At 37.4% G+C, this 13986-nt stretch overlaps 1 protein-coding gene across 1 annotated transcript; it reads right to left on the bottom strand.

The window, feature by feature from the left end:
- Window positions 1–889: 889 nt before the first annotated feature.
- On the bottom strand, window positions 890–10501 carry LOC134744291 (transmembrane protein 104 homolog). Its single transcript, XM_063678058.1, has 5 exons — window positions 10295–10501; window positions 7915–8127; window positions 6292–6536; window positions 4520–4725; window positions 890–3177 (listed from the first exon to the last, which is right to left on the bottom strand). The coding sequence occupies exons 1-5, from the start codon at window positions 10370–10372 to the stop codon at window positions 2417–2419; spliced, it is 1503 nt and encodes a 500-aa protein (XP_063534128.1). The 5' UTR covers window positions 10373–10501; the 3' UTR covers window positions 890–2416.
- Between the last annotated feature and the right edge of the window lie 3485 nt (window positions 10502–13986).

Below are 13986 nucleotides of genomic sequence, written 5' to 3'. Positions count from 1 at the left end.
GATGCCAAATTTCGAAGAAAGTTTCTGTTAAATTCAATTTTGTTTTGTAACACCAGTCTGGGACTGGTAATTTGGTTTTTGGATATGTGGTCTCGAAGCCTTTGCCGCACAAAACTGTTTCATGCCAAAGTCAATTGAGCTATGGAAGGCTTGTGTCGCTTGTGTACGCAGTAAGTGACAACTATGTATAATGGTGATGATAAATAAAATAATTCTTCAACCTTCTTTGGAGTTTTTCCTAATATATTTACCCTATGTTATAATCTACTATCCTTTTCTTAGTTATGATTAGAAAGAGATGGAAAGTCCTATTAGCGCAATGTCACTGACCCCATGCCAGAGAACACGCATTTACAGTAGTGATAAATATTGCACATAGGAATTTCGGATTCGTAGAGCGTTGTCTCTTTCTCTCTCGTCTCGTTGTTTCCAATTATATATTTCTAAAGACTGATGTGCAATATTTATCGCCGGGTACTGTACGAGTTTAAGTAAAACATCAAAGATTTCACAAAAAAAATATCTTTATTAATATATACTTTTATCTTAAATAAAATAAATCTTCATCTTTGTTAACATTAACACGAATACAAAGGTTGCTCTATCACAGGAACAAAATTATAATTATATTATTATAATATACGCTAACATACCTGTAAATGCATTAAATATCTTTTCATCACACTTGCGCAATAAGACTTATTTAATTGTTTTTGTTTTGTTTTAATGTTTTAGTTCTTGACTTTGTTTAATTTAATTCTCAATAGGTATTTGGGTATTTGACTGTATTTAAAATAAATTATTTCACACCATGCATGAAATAAAGCACCAGATAATTATTAGAAAAACATAGATAGGAGTTATTTTTAAACACAAGTCCTATTTAATAAGTAGGATAGAAAAGTTGACGTCATTGTGTAATTCCATATTAGCAAATCGTTTTGACAGTTCTAAAAAAGAAACTGATTTGACTAATGATTGGAGAATACCCTATTGTCTCTACCGCATGCGTTTTGGCATCCTTAGCTGTAAGTTTATGCATGAGCAGCGGGAGCTAAAATCATTTTTACTCCCACGGGAGTTAAAGCTTTATTTTTAATTGGGTCACTAACTCATACGAACCAAGTAGGATCTAAGTAACATACTTGTTAAAAGTCAAGGCATAAAATGAGTTTTACTTTCAAAATACTAACGTTTATAATTTAATTGTTTTGTTTATGTTTGAAAATAAGTATTTAATTTGATTATTTAGGTAATAGCCGTTTAAAATATTTATTACACAATTTTCAATCGTGGCTGAATGCCGAACGGGTCCGTGCCTTACGAATGTCACCGTATTTAAGAATTATTTCGCTTAAAATTTAGGTTTTTCTTTGCAAGTGTGATAAAAAACATTGTGTGTAACTCCGGGGGTAAAAATATTGCTAACTCGAGTCTAATTATATAGACCTCGTTAGCAAAATGTTACTTACCCCCCTCGATGCACAATGTACTTACTATTGTTGACCAGGTTCATTGATCGTTAGTTAACAAATTCTTAAAACACTGTACAGAGTTAGAAATTATATAAAATTCTTAGTTACACCAACTTTGGCAGTATTAAGTAAAATAATACAAAACATTACCCTTCCTTTTTCTGTTAGTCGGGTAATAAACACATGAAGACTACAATCGGAAGACTTCAAGCATTGAGCGCAGACATAAATAATCATTTACAAAACTATGAAAAGACAACTAAAGCTAAATAAATTATTGTACTTATTTATTCTTTAGTTTAATTACAGAGTCTTAGGTTACACGATTATTATCTTTGCGCTTTGACAATAACAACATTATTAATAATACATCTTTTAATACAATTATTTCAACATGCCATAAACAGATGAACATTAAGCGCCACTTGCACCAGCCCACTAACCCAGGGTTAACCGGTCAACCGTTAACTCAGTGTCTAATTGTACTGGTAACCATGGTAACTCCAGGTTTAACCGATTAACCCCAGATTAGTGGGTTGGTGCAAGTGGCGCTAAAAGACCGAAAAGACGCAAGGAGTTGAGCATATACTTAAGAGTATTGACTCGGCCACGAAACGTACGATCGACGCTGATGCCAAACGCATTAGATAAAACAAATGTATATCGGCGGGAGACAGCGTCGAGCGTGCGTAATTAAACTGATTTTGCATTATTGTAGGTATATAGCAAAATGTAACTATGCCTACCATTAGCATAGTAGCAAGTGTAATTGGCGTAAACCGTTCTTGTAAATAAATGGGCCTCGGGTGCTTTTGAAAGCTGACGCTATATTCCTCCACAATTTCCACATTGAGTCTATTAGGCATTTGTCTGTAGTAGTATGTACAATTACTACAAATAAAATATATTCTATTTTATTCTATATACGTACAAGCCTACGGTCATGAATTCTTTTCGAAAATGTTTACTGATACCAATATTACGCACACGATAGCCCACACTAACACAAAAATTGCCCAAGCATTATTTGAAAACGGGCTTTTGTACTGATTCGCGACCCCTAAACCTAATAAATTAGTACAATGCCGACGCGCGGACAATACTAAAAACGTGGGTATCAAATACTGAATACCAGTACCCGCATAAGACCCTGTAAACTCAATAAGTACACCTATATCTTCTAAGAAGTATGTAACTACTAGAGGCGGCGCGACTGCCACTATAGGAAACAATAATTTACGTAAAACAAAGTTATAGGACTCCAAACGAGTCATATCAAGAAACATGCTTTGCAAGTTGTTCCTCAAAGTGATAGCTATTATTGGATAACTGGTAGACAATGTGAACACTGGGAATAAAGCTAAGAAATACTCAATGATTTTAACGAATAGATTGTCATCGTGTGTGGGTATAAAGTTTAAGGTGTATAGATCGTTTAAATGTGCGAACGCGAAGGCTCCAGTGAAGGCTAGAAGTAGATAGAAGGCGCTTATAAGAGCGTAGTCTAGAGCTATGTGTAAGCCGAGGCGTTGTTTGCCTCTGATAGGAGAGATGAGGCCGGGCAGGGAGTGGTGGCACATGAAGGAGTAGACGCAGGCGCCGAAGAGTGTCGGCATGCCGCTGAAGTCGAAGGCTGGCGGGTGGCCCTGCGCGCCCGAGTGCACCAGCAGGTGGATCGCGAACGATATCATTATGGTGAATGCTGAAAGATATAGCAGTTTTAATGTGATTGCCTCTGGTTGATATGGAGTTGAGGTACGAGATACGAGTATGGACTTGTTATAAAATACGTAGGTCACATATCGTCGCTACTTTGAAAAGGTCTTATCTTTTAGTAGAGTACAGTAGAGTCGGACTCGCGTTCCAAGGGTTCCGTACATTACACAGTTTAAACAATGTATTTTTAATGTGAAACGTGAGTGAAATGACTTTAAAAAACCCGTAGGGGTCGGATCAAAAACTAGGTAATTACGTCCGACTCACGCTTGACTGCACATTTCTAATAGGTTTTCCTGTGATCTATAGGTAAAGATCTATTCTGTATTTTTTTCAAAATGTTTGACCTAGTAGTTTCGAAGATAAAGGGGGGGAATGGTAATTTTTTGCCTAATTTCTTAAATAACTTTTAAACTGTTTATCCTAAAATTATAAAAAATATATATTTGAGATTCTCATAATGAGCTCTTTCATTTTATATGTAACACGAAATAGTTTGAAAAACTTTATTTTTTAATTTTCTCATTTACCCCCCAAAAGTGCCCCCGTGTTTAAAATTCATTTGTTTAAGTTACATTTCCGTCTTTGGGTCACAAACTTACATATGTGTACCAAATTTCAACTCAATTGGTCCAGTAGTTTCGGAGAAAATAGGCTGTGACAGACGGACAGACAGACAGACGCACGAGTGATCCTATAAGGGTTCCGTTTTTTCCTTTTGAGGTACGGAACCATAAAAATAACGTTTGTTGTATGGGAGCCCCCCTTAAATATTCATTTTATTCTGTTTTTAGTATTTGTTGTTATAGCGGCAACAGAAATACACCATCTGTGAAAATTTCAAGTGTCTAGCTATCACGGTTCATGAGATACAGCCTGGTGACAGACGGACAGCGGAGTCTTAGTAATAGGGTCCCGTTTTTACGCTTTGGGTACGGAACCCTAAAAAAATGAAAATTATGTTTGAAAGTTATTGTCACGCAATGTTATCCATACCTGTACCCGAGATACAAGATTTTTCAAAGTATAGTAACGATATAACAATTTCATTATCGTTCCCGTCTCCGTCCTTATTACATACTTGAGTATTTAATAATCCTTGAAAGGCTCGGCGCCTTTGACCACATTGTAAGGGCGCACACTGTTCACAGTTCGTGCTTTAGCCGCAAAGCTAACGTTATACCGTTAACGTAAGACGTTGGTTCGAATCCGGCCTCGGCCACTCACCATTTGACTCAATCCCTGGTCACTTAGGTATGACACATATGATATGACTCGCGATTCTTATATTAAGTATTAAGCATCTTAGAATAACTTAATTTATTTACCTAACCACCTCATGCCAGTTGTAAACAGCTGCAGATACTTGGTCTTCTGCACGTTGAAGAAGACGAACGGCCCAATGGCGGCGGTGAAGGAGAGCAGAGCGGTTCTGTAGCAAGCGAGTCGGGTGTACGGTTCGGGGCTGGTGCTGTTGAAACACGGCAGCGCGTCCCAATCGGACGAGTTCGTCAGGTTCGTGGGGACGGATGAACTGTGGACAAACGTGACACTGATATACCCCCGTATTCATACATTTTAGCTAAATTTTGTTACTTTCTAACAAACAGTGCAAATATTACAAATTTAAACACTTAACGTAACGTCGCTACATTGAAAGAGTTTTTCTTAAACTAAAAAAAATAATGTTATTATTATTAGAAATTTAATCCATTTTATTGAAACTCCATTACTTGACCTTCCGAAAGTATCTTGCCTTAAGTTAAATATGGCATGGCGTCATATAACACAATATCGGCACTTGTGTCAATATTTGTTATCTACTTGCGTCTACCAGACTGATTTATTATGGTTAATAATTTCCATTAAATTACTGGCTTCAATTGTACTGTGTTATGTTTAGTATGTTATATATCTCACTGTAGTAATTTTTTTTAAATAAAATAAACTGTGCACAACCAACTGCAATGTATTGTTTAAAAAATAATGGTCATACTTTACGGAAAAAGATACAATACACTTATTCAGCATTTCATTACAGTATATTATAATAACCTAAATATTTGAGCTCTCTAGCGTTATCCTAACCGAAACTATGGGGTTCGAAAATACGACGAAACGCGTCGAAAAAAGGTAGGTAAAGGGAGTTCCCTTTGTCGGGTCTTGGCGGATGCTCGGCTGTGCCCCCAGATAAAATTCCGAATAACAAACAAACTTTACTAGTACTGTGGGACTAGATCAATTTGTGTAAGATTGTCTTTTATTTATATTGAATTGATTTATTTTATTTAACTATATATTAACAACACGTGATATACTTGTATTACATAGGTACTTACTTAAATTACTATTTCTTTAGTAGGGTAAGTAAGGACAGTAAATGTATGGAGCAGTATGCACTTTAGTCTCAGGCAATGCCGCTTGGCATGATTGATCCTTAAGTCAAACAAAACTGATTTGGCCCGGTAGCCACGAGATCTTACCGTGCCTACCCCCCCAAAAAAGAGGGGAGGAGGGTCGATCAGCAACTAGGGCAAGTAATATATCATTTTCGTGTAATTTAGGGACAAGGAATTAATTTTAGATATAAATTATTATACCTTTTCATACAAAAAAATTATATGAAAACGTCATGAATTTTTTTGTGACAATTTTGGTTGTTACAATCATAGTATGACCCATAACACTAAATAAAAAATTGGACAATGTTGCCCATTATTCTTCATTCTGGAATACATCACTTCAAAGGAAACATTCATGCATTTTTTTGTAGGAAAAAAATAATTTATAGCGCGTGGCGGTGACGATTTCCATACAAATGGAACTATGGCCAAAGTCAAAGATTAAAAATGTTTACAAAAACACTGAACTTGGCGTTTTTAAAGTATGATTATAAATTAATGCTTGTTTAATGTATTTTTGCCCTTTTTTGGTATACATTTGTTGTTTTTATTTTTCTTACATACAAATTTTTCGACTCGCCGGTCTAAGCTGTAGTAACAAGAAGGCACGGAAGCACAGACGAGTGGTTCCTCCATGTCGTTTGTCGGTACAACTACCTACTCTTCATGCGTTTTTGTTTTTGAATTTAAACACTTACCAAACAACATCCATGACTGATTTTGCAACAGCCGCGGAGTATATAGACAGGTCGCCGAACAGATAAACGCAGAGCGTGCAGTAGAACAGGGTTCTGCCGGTGCGGTTGAGGAACAGGTTGGCCATCTCGCCGAGCTCGACGCGTCGGTCCAGGCTGTAGTAACGAGAAGGCACGGAAGCACAGACGAGCGGCTCCTCCATATCGTTTGTCGGCTCGTCTGAATCGTGGCCTTCATGCTCTTGCACCTGCAATCAAATTGCGCATATACTAAGGTAGATATCAGTGGTGAGCATCCATAGAAGTCGATTCCCAATGGCTTATCAAAATTAAGACAGCTGTGGGCACTTTTACTATTGAATGAGTATAACCCATGAAGAAAAGGAAAACAATAAGGTTCTGCTTGCAATACATAAACACCTTCATGAGTCTATTCCAATAAAACTTAAAACAATATATAAACAAACAAAACCACGGATTTAAACTTTCACGATTTATACTCATTATTATTCCCAACGACGGGACTTAAATAAGCGTAAAATAAGTTTTTTTACCTCCGACGTTTCGAGGACGGCGTGGTCCCCGTGGTCTCGGGGAAGACCTCCGTTATTAAGTCCCGTCGTTGTGAATAATAATAAACAAAACCCGTAATAGCCCGGAGCTAGGCCAACGTCCATAAAGCATAAAGCCCCGTCTATAACAGTGTACTCTAAGCAGGGACCGGACAACCCTTTCCGCGATAAAACCCTTTCAATGGGCGACACTTAAACACGGCTAACACATTGAAAGACTTTCCCTATTGAACTGCAAGCCCATTCATACCCTTACCTTTGACTAACCCTTACCGAAGAGCTAACCAAAAATAAGGCTAGCTCTTAATAAGGGTTACCCTTATCTTTAAGCGCTTTTTGTAAAGGTTTCCCTTTGCGTGAAAGAGACAGGATTAGTATATATCTACGGTAGTGTATGAAAAGGAAAGAAAATACGTGTCTAGTCAAAGAACGCCGCCGTCGCCGCCGACGATCGCTCGGATTCGAAGTAATGTGTGCTTTATGAACAAGGTAGACGACTTAAATTAGCACGCTTATATGCTAAAAGGGAAGCCCTTTATAAGGCTAACCCTTATAAGCAATATGCAAGGTGTTGGTGAGCGGATAATAAGGGTTTTGTAAGGGTATTTGGGCTACCGATTACTCAAATGTGGTAGCTTTATATAAGGGTTTTTAAAACCAAAACAAAGGGTTTCGTCTGGCAAAGGGTATGGTGAGTTAAGCCTTATGCAATACCCTTATAAAACCCCGATAAGGGATAGCGGGCCGGTCCCTGACTCTAAGTGTTTACATTCACTACCCATATGTCCCCTTTCTCGCAAATCTGAGACTAACTCGGTGAACCTCCCAAGCCCTTCAGGCCAGGAAGATATGTGCTCCTGCTCAGGCAGCACATCACTGAGTTTTTTCACAGCTTCAAGGGTCTGTATACCTGGGTATATGGTCTTAATTTCAACTCGATACCTCCAAGCGTTCCTGAGATAAAGGAGCTTGACAGCCAGACGGACGGACGGACGGACTGTTGAGGTACGGAACCCTAAAAACATTAACAATTGATTTCTAAGACTTAACTTACACTGTCCCTCTTAATAGACTGCAGCAGTTTCCACTTGTACACGGCGTTGGCGCACGCCATGGTCTCGATGACGTAGGTGGCGTTCATGAAGCTCATGAACGCCAGGAACACGAGCGAGATGGTGCTGAGGCCCCAGCCGGCCCGCGCGAACGCCGCCGGCAGCGTCAGCGCGCCCGTGCCCACGATCAGGTTGAATACGTATATTAGGCCAACCTGGAAAGTAGTTTAACACTGTTGTATGGCTCTGAACACACGCGACCGGCGGTCGCCTCCCGCCACCCCACTTGTCGCGTGAGCCCAGTCCGCGGACTAAGGCCGCCAGTAGCGAGAGTCAAGTGGCGCGTTTAGTGGGGCATGGTGGGTAGCGTAGAGCTTCCAAGAGATTTGAGCAGTGTGCACTGAGGCCACTCATTTATTTAACATGGACACTGCGCCGCACACCCCACTGGTCGCCATCGCATGAGCATCCATTTAGTTTGCACAGTATACTATAAACTGGGGTAATACATCTATCTCTTTCATTTTTGCTATGACTTTACAATTGGTAACGAGAAGTTATACAACCCTGATCATCAGTTCGATATAAGGATATCGTATATGGTGAACACACTTCCATTAAGCAATATTAGAAGGGTAGACAATATTAGAGCATGGAATTAAGTACCTATAAGCACTAGACATGTGCGTCATGTGCAAGTTTTAAGTTTTTATAAGGCAGAGGAAATATATATTAGGATTTTGAACTTGAAGTGATAGGATTCAATTTAGAATAATATCAATTTTAATTTCTGACACCCTTATGCCCATTAAAGGGTCATTAATATGCAGTTAATACAAAAGCTTCATTGTTGAATAACATGTGTAAAATCTATGAAGAATTTGTGCTACCAATTTTACAGTTATGTAGATTGGCGAACAACTTCATAATTACTTGCAAGAAAATAATTAAATTACTCATGACACTCAGACTCTAACTTCCCCATAAACAGATTAACCCTACATATGCAGCCAGTCAAAATTTGCTAATCAAAAGGCAACCTTAAGATTTATGCAATTTCAGGATTAATTTAAATCTTCAAGGACAGTCAGTATTTCATAATTTGTGACGTTTTCAACTAAAAGGTACCACATTGTCGGTTGTCGATAAGTTTGATTTCAAATTAAAGCTTTATGGAAATAGCGTCTTATTGACAACCGACAATAAGTACCCTTTTGATTAAAAACGGCAAATTTTCATAGTATTAATTAATGGAATAAATTTGTATTGGAAATACTTTTAGCCTCTTTTAAGTATAAAACATGTTCTGTAATACCTTGTTCACAAAAGCTTGGCATACTCTGTAGTCTTAATGACATCACAATAAAGTACCTTCTTATATAATGTACAGTAGAACCCGCTTAATACGGTCACGTTTAATACGATTTCCCGCATAATACGCCATTTTACGCCGGTCCCTGCAACTTTAGGCCTGTTTTCATCCATTTTACATGGTTAATACGAATTGCGTCCCACTTAATATGCCATCTAAAATTATATTATTATAATTGGTTTGTACCAACCTACACTTAGATTTAATTTGCTCATTATCACCGCTGCAGATTTAATTTGTTTTATAATTATTTTGTTTTAAGTTTCAATTGTTGTCTTATTAAATTCTTAAAGCATTATCACTGCAAGAAAAATTAACCATATTTAATTTAAGATGAAAAATCACTAATTTTTTTTTCACGTTTTAATACGATTTTCTGTTTAAGACGTTTTTTTACTAGGTCCCCCCTCAGAATCGTCTTAAGCGGGTTCTACTGTACATAGAAATAAGTTCATGTTTAAGCTACTTGTTTAGTGTATTATGCCTTAATAATATTATGTAGTTGTATTAGACTACAGAAGTTTAGTTTGTGGACACAAGTGCATCCTTAGCATTGAATGAGTCATAAACATACATCGTAAACTGCGAGCGAAATCCATTGAAGTACTAGGGTTGTTACTTAATCAAGTCAAGTTGTCATACATCATTTCAATGGATTTCGCTCGCAGTTTACGATGCCTGGTCATAAAAGTATAATTATGTGTAAAATTGAAATTCCACATCACAAATTATTTTCTTATATGGTCAGGTTTTAATAACATAAATAGAAACTATAAGTACTATTTAAAACAGGGTATTAAGAGCAAAATAGCGTAGGTGAAAAGTCTTATTTATAAACATCGAAATGAAAGTCAATTCAACATAAAACAAAGAATTATAGAATTATAAGTGGAGTATCAGTATCGCCGAACTTCCACGATCCTAAATTTGTATTATGCCATACGTGGAACATGTGGTTCAAATTATTGTCTTCGTCGATAATGTTTGATTTACAATAACAAAGAGCTTACCCATATTGAGTATTGATCCCCCGCCTCCGCCAAAGGCATCCTTAGCAACCGTCTTATTCCCCAGAAACGACGCGGCATAGCAATAAGTTAACCAAAGCCATTTCTGACTATATCAGTCGAGCAGCAATGATTCAAATACGGCAGTTATCAGGCTTAATATAAGATTTTCGATAACGTAAAAGCCAATTAAAAGCCACTAATGAAACATGAAACCAGAATCAAATCAACAATTTGAGCGCAAACGTCAACATGACATTTTTAAATGTTATTTGAGCGAAATATTCTATCAGTAAGTAAGAGCGAGAAAGCGATATCTCTTTCTCGCTCTTACTTATGTGTGCGTCGCACAATTACCTTGGTGCGGTGCGACGGTGTGTTACGGATTATAGTTGGTCAAACCAAAAAAAAAACTATACTCATCCTTTTCTTTTGGGTGCTACTCTCAGAATAATGACTAAAGCAAAGAAGCCGGGCAAAAATAAAAGCTTGGTAAAAGATATCGTATTCACAACACGCTATTACTTTTTGTCTATGAGTGAGTGAGACAACAATCCGCAAGTTCTTTCGTTTTTTTCAGTATTGTCATAAGATGAACTGAGGGAAATGTCAAATGGTCCTATGTGGTTCTATAATATAATCCAGCCAAATAAAATATATGTTCGTTATTTCACAGGTAGGTGTCAACTGTAACAACTTGACATAGTCGTATTATTTTAGTTGAAATATTTCGGGAATTTCAGCGGTCATCTTGGTTTATTTTATTTATATTGTTGCTATTCCTGAAAGATTGTTGAAAAACGTGCTGAGTTTTTATTTGTAATGATTTGAAGTTACCTTTGTGATAATGTCTTGTGTGATCGAGGGCTGTAAATCGCATACAGGAAGAAAAGAAAATACGCACGAACCGATAACCTTTAATCGGTGTTTTGTTCAATTTTGAAGAAATTAATTTATAGGACCTGACCCTAAACATAGTAATCGATATGTTGTTTATGTAATTATTACTTGCATTCAAGTCTATATAGATTTTTGCATATATTTTCGAACTTTTCTGCTAAGTATGAAAGGTTATATTTTTGGCATAGTGATGTATCGACCTCAGATCAATAAACTATCGACATTTACAGCTTTCTTATAGTTTGGCCCAGGACTGTCTCATTTTAATTGATGAGTACAGTCAAGGGCATAAATATATATACATTCCCAAAGTCTCAAAAATATGTGTACGCTCAGACAATAAAATCGTGTTCACATATTTTAAGCCATTTGTCTGGATCGATATTTTTGCCTTCGACTGTACCTATAGTTTTCTTTGTTCTTACTTACTGACAGATTGTGTTTGCCAGACTATAGTTTAATACTAAAAACCGGTCAAGTGCGAGTCGGACGCGCGCACTAAGGGGACCGTACTTTTTAGTATTTGTTGTTATAGCGGCAACAGAAATACATCATCTGTGAAAATTTCAACTGTCTAGCTATCACGGTTCATGAGATACAGCCTGGTGACAGACAGACGGACAGCGAAGTATTAGTAATAGGGTCCCGTTTTTACCCTTTGGGTACGGAACCCTAATAAAAAAGACATTAATGATCATTGATGAATGTTCCTTTTAATAATATTGTTGGTCACAAAACTCAACTTTTTATTTCAGATTTCCAAAGGACGAGGAATAGGGGGTATTACTGCAATGTTCTGTCACCAGAGTGCAGCACTGGCTTTTTTAGTGCACCGTAGAGTAACTTATTCATACTGTACCTTTAACAGGTTTTTGACAAGTTTTCAGGGGACCTACCGGAAAACTCGAATCCGAAATTTCGTTATCTAGCTGCCTCTTTATCGCTCGAATACGCAAGAGTGACAGAGATGTTAGATAACGAAAGTTCGATTTTCTTGTTTCGCGATAGACCCTCAGATTGTGATAGTGGCGCCACCTACGCCGAGTTTCGCGTAATATTACCTATTATTAAATAAAAAAAAAAATATTACACGAACGTTTTTTTTTCATTTCCTATTTGGTACAGTCAGCTGCAGAGAAAAGGTACCCCACGTCCATACTAATTTACAGAACTTTGTATGCAGGGGGGGGGGGGTGCCTTTTCTCTGCAGCTGACTGTACATGACTAGAAACTATACTTAGTCTTTTAGCATTAGAAAAAACGGTAAACCATTTCCACGTGTCTTTTTATTGACAAGTTTTTTTATAAATATAGCAATATTTTACTTATGAAAGCAAAAGTATGTAAATGATCGTATATTATATTTGTTGTGACTTATTTTCAAAGTGTTTTTCGATAAAACGACACGTTAAGATCGCTCGCCTTCTTTCTAATGATAAAAAAACGAGAGGTATAGTTAGACGGTGGTAGACTGCAAATGAGATAAAAGCTATATTAGGTACATGCATTAATCCTCATATCAGGCGGCTCTTTGATTCCAAGGATTGCATAATTTTTATACTTTTTAATGATTTTTAGAATATGAAAATTATAAAAAGTATAAAAGTTATGCAATCCTTGTGTTCCACGCATTTCATTTCATTTCAACGAGCCGCCTGCTACAGATTTCTTGAAAATGCCGCGTTTTTTCAGGTTCAACTTTCATTAGCCAGACTATTATCAATTTGCCAATTTCGTGATTATTCTTTTACACGGCACATAAACTTATGCATAATTTATCGATATAAAAAGTCGACACAGTTACATCCCTAGCAAATTATCAAACTTATGACACCGTACGTAAATGAGAAATAACAAGCATATATGCATCTCTTTTCGGCACATTATCTAATTCGTAAGGAAGTAAAGTACGGGTATACATATTTGCGAAGCATTTTTGCCCGACTTCTATGCTTTAGTCATTATTCTGAGGTGCTACTGGTGCTAGTACTAGTGTAAGACATTCTCTCCGTCTACTTTTGAAATGAGACAGTCCTTTGACAAACTATATAATCTATAGGTCCCTCCAGACTATGTGCGTGAATCGCGGCGCGACTTCCCAGAGAGAACATATCGCGACGTTGACGTATTGACCCCACACTCGCAAACTTCACGGCGATGTCGGCGATTTCGTAGTTTGCATCGCGCCAAGATGGCGGAAAAGCATCATCAAGCAGTAGAACATGTCGGTTATATACTCTTTGGGACCTACATCTACAGTTGCGCTAACTGGTGAGCACAAAAACGGTAGCCCTAATTAAATGAGGGCTATCGTTTTTTTGCTCACCAGTTGGCACCTCTGTTGATGGTGGTCTTCTTCTTCTTCTTCTTTTAAAATTATGGCTTCAGCCCAGTGGGACTATTTCGCCAGTATCAAGGTATTGAGAGGTTTACAAACGACAAAAATTGTACGGTTGTACAAGACAGTGTACGGTGATTTGTTAGCTCTTGTAAATCGATAGCTAGTCTTTACAAGAAGCACGTGGACTACCGGCCGTTGACTCCAAGATGGTGGTTAAACGCGCTTCAAAATTAATTCTCCATTCACTGCACACTACCACATTAGTTTACTGTATAATAAGCTATCGATATTACACTTTAAACAATATTAATAAGCAAAAAACAAAGTAATTAATCACGATGCTAACTATCAAGATGGCGCTCGAACCGGAAGTCTCGATGGTGGTCTTAAAGACTAAAGAACAGCTGTCAGTCATTGAAGTGACAAGTGACATTTGACATTTCGAACTTTGCGA

The sequence above is a fragment of the Cydia strobilella genome, chromosome 9, assembly GCF_947568885.1.
Source record: "Cydia strobilella chromosome 9, ilCydStro3.1, whole genome shotgun sequence".
Classification (NCBI taxonomy): domain Eukaryota; kingdom Metazoa; phylum Arthropoda; class Insecta; order Lepidoptera; family Tortricidae; genus Cydia; species Cydia strobilella.
This window is presented reverse-complemented; position numbering and strand designations above follow the sequence as displayed.

Excerpts from the sequence above, each read along its gene's own strand:
- LOC134744291 (XM_063678058.1), bottom strand. The coding sequence starts at position 10,372 with ATGCCGCGTCGTTTCTGGGGAATAAGACGGTTGCTAAGGATGCCTTTG. Across the intron at positions 8,128-10,294 it reads GGGATCAATACTCAATATGG|GTTGGCCTAATATACGTATT; the intron begins GTAAGCTCTTTG and ends ACTACTTTCCAG. Across the intron at positions 4,726-6,291 it reads TCAGTCATGGATGTTGTTTG|TTCATCCGTCCCCACGAACC; the intron begins GTAAGTGTTTAA and ends GTTTGTCCACAG.